We start from the raw sequence: 2,605 nt of genomic DNA, 5'->3' as shown, positions 1-2,605 counted from the left end.
CCTGAGCTGGATAAGTCAAAACTGGGTTAGCCGAGGATGATACCATCTGAGGTTGGTTGGAAGACATGGAAATTACTGGAGTTGACAGGATGTTGCTTGATTCACAGGGTAGGGTACAGCAGTCAATTGCAATAGTTGGTTGTTACACATTCCTTTACATTCTTATGACACATGTCCCACTTTTCCACACTTGAAACAAGTGATATTAGCCTTTTGATTCTTACACTCATGAGCATAATGGCCTTTTCTGTGACATTTGAAGTAGACTATAATTGCCTTATTGCAGGTTCCTGTATGCCGCTTGCTATAAATCGTACATTCCGGTACTGATGCTTGCGGGGATTTCTATCCACTAGTTGCCTGAGATATATTTTCTTGTGACCTATTCCCAAATTCCTTCTTCTTAAAGTTTCCAGGTCCAACCTGAGGTCTAAATCTCTGATTACTTCTTTGATTCTGGATCGTGTGACTTGAGCCTTCTTCTCCCGTCTCAAATCTCCTTTTCTTGTTGTTCTTCTCCTTCTGGCTTTGCTCACTTTCGCCTTCAATCACCATAGCCTTTTGGACCACTTCCATGTAAGTAGTCAACTCAAAGGCTGCTATACGACTCGTAATCCAGGGCTTCAATCCTTGCTGAAACCTCTTTGCCCTCTTCACTTCAGAATCGACATATTCACCAATAAATCTTGAAAGCTTCGTAAACTTCTTCTCGTATTCTCCAACTGTCATATTTTCCTGCTTCAATTTAAAGAACTTCATCTCCATTTGAGTTTGCATGTAGCAGGGACAATACTGGTCTAAAAACATTCTCCTAAACCTATCCCAAGTTATAACTTCCGTAGCTTCCAAAGTCCTAGCCGTTTCCCAACAATAATTCGACTCTCCTTTGAGAAAATAGGTGGCATAATCGACCTTCTGATTATCTTCGATATTTATTAATGCAAAAGCCTTTTCCATCTCCTTAAGCCAAGCATGGGCTTCTACCGGGTCCTGTGCTCCTCGAAATTCTGGTGGTTTTACAGATTGAAAGGTTTTAAAGGTAGTGATTGTTGCTGGGGTGGTTGCATTTGTTGAAAAAGTTGTTGTTGTTGTGCTATAGTGGTTGTTTATTGGCGTATTAGTTCTAATACTTGTGCTATATCAGGGTTTGGATTTTCTTCTTCATTCCCTGGGTTTGTAGCGGTTCTTCCACGGGCTCTTCTAGGTTCCTTTTAGTGAAATAAGAGTTATACAATTTTAGTAATTCAAGTGATTCAAGGTTAGGGGATTGTCGTGGTATACAGATTTCGATATGAGCAATAAAGGTGATGCATGGTTGTAGTTATGAAATTTAAAAGAGCAATAAGGAAATTAAGCAGTTCTAAAAAGGTACATAGAAATGAACACAAATTTAAATTTTTAAAGGGTACAAATGTCATAATACGAATTCAGTTTTAAATGGTTCAAGAATCTAGAAAATAGAGTCAATTAGCATGACACCAAGGTTGGCCTAACAAAGAAATAAAGGGTCAAATCTCCTAGAACTAATCCCAGGTTTCCTCCTCGGTCTCCTCCTCAACAAGCCAGGTCCTCAAGGAATCAGAGGTGTTATCCTCTCGAAGCATCCTCACCACACTCGTCAGCTCATCCGCTATCATCAGGATAGTGATCTGGCTAGTCTGATCTCGGTGCACGAACATCTCTCCAAATCTGGTAGTAGTCACTTGGATCAATGACTCAAGCCTCAAAATGGTCTTTGCCTTAAGTCCCTTGCCCTTTAGCTGCTCACTCCTATGTGTCTCATTAAGTCACTCCATCAGCCTATCATACTTCCCCTGGAGTCGATCATGCACTAGCCTTAAGTCAGCGTATACCGAAGAAGCAATAGTGTCGGTCGGCGGGATCAAAGAAGATGAGTGCGCAAGTTGTTTCCAAGAAATATATTTATATATATATGGGGTTAGATAATATTAACTCGAATAACGCAGTACTCTCAATACTATAATGTCTGGTCTACTAGCAGTCAAATACAACAAAGATCCAATTATTCCTCTATAATATGAAATGTCTACACTTTTTCCTTTCTTATCTTCATCCAACTTTGTAGCTGTAGACATAGGTGTTGATGCAGGTGAACAATCAACCATACCAAACTTCTTCAATAGATCTTTAACATACTTGGTTTGGCTGATGAAAATTCCATCACTTCTTTGACTAACTTGAAGTCCAAGAAAGTAACTTAGCTCTCCCATCATACTCATTCCATATTCACTCTGCATTAGTTTTGAGAATCTTTGACATAGTTTTTTATTAGTAGAACCAAAAATGATATCATCCACATAGATCTGAACTAGGATCATATCACCACCATGTTGCTTGTAGAAGAGAGTTTTATCAATAGTTCCTCTAGTGAATCCATGTTTAATCAAAAATTCTAACAGTGTGTCATACCATGCTCTAGGTGCTTGCTTTAATCCATAGAGAGCCCTTAGAAGTTGGTATACAAAATCTGGAAATTCAGGATCTTCAAAGCCAGGTGGCTGTTGCACATAAACTTCTTTTTGCTCACCATTTAGAAATTCACTCTTTACATCCATTTGATACACTTTAAAGTTTGAATGTGCAA

General features: G+C 39.0%; 1 protein-coding gene across 1 annotated transcript; it reads right to left on the bottom strand.

Moving 5' to 3' along the window:
• Positions 1-345: 345 nt before the first annotated feature.
• On the bottom strand, positions 346-957 carry LOC141691629 (uncharacterized). The gene has a single exon (XM_074496399.1). It carries the CDS (start codon positions 955-957, stop codon positions 346-348), a length of 612 nt encoding a protein of 203 aa, XP_074352500.1.
• Positions 958-2,605: the final 1,648 nt, after the last annotated feature.

Source organism: Apium graveolens, chromosome 2 (genome assembly GCF_009905375.1).
Source record: "Apium graveolens cultivar Ventura chromosome 2, ASM990537v1, whole genome shotgun sequence".
Taxonomy (NCBI): Eukaryota; Viridiplantae; Streptophyta; class Magnoliopsida; order Apiales; family Apiaceae; genus Apium; species Apium graveolens.
This window is presented reverse-complemented; position numbering and strand designations above follow the sequence as displayed.

Excerpts from the sequence above, each read along its gene's own strand:
- LOC141691629 (XM_074496399.1), bottom strand. The coding sequence starts at position 957 with ATGGAAAAGGCTTTTGCATTAATAAATATCGAAGATAATCAGAAGGTC.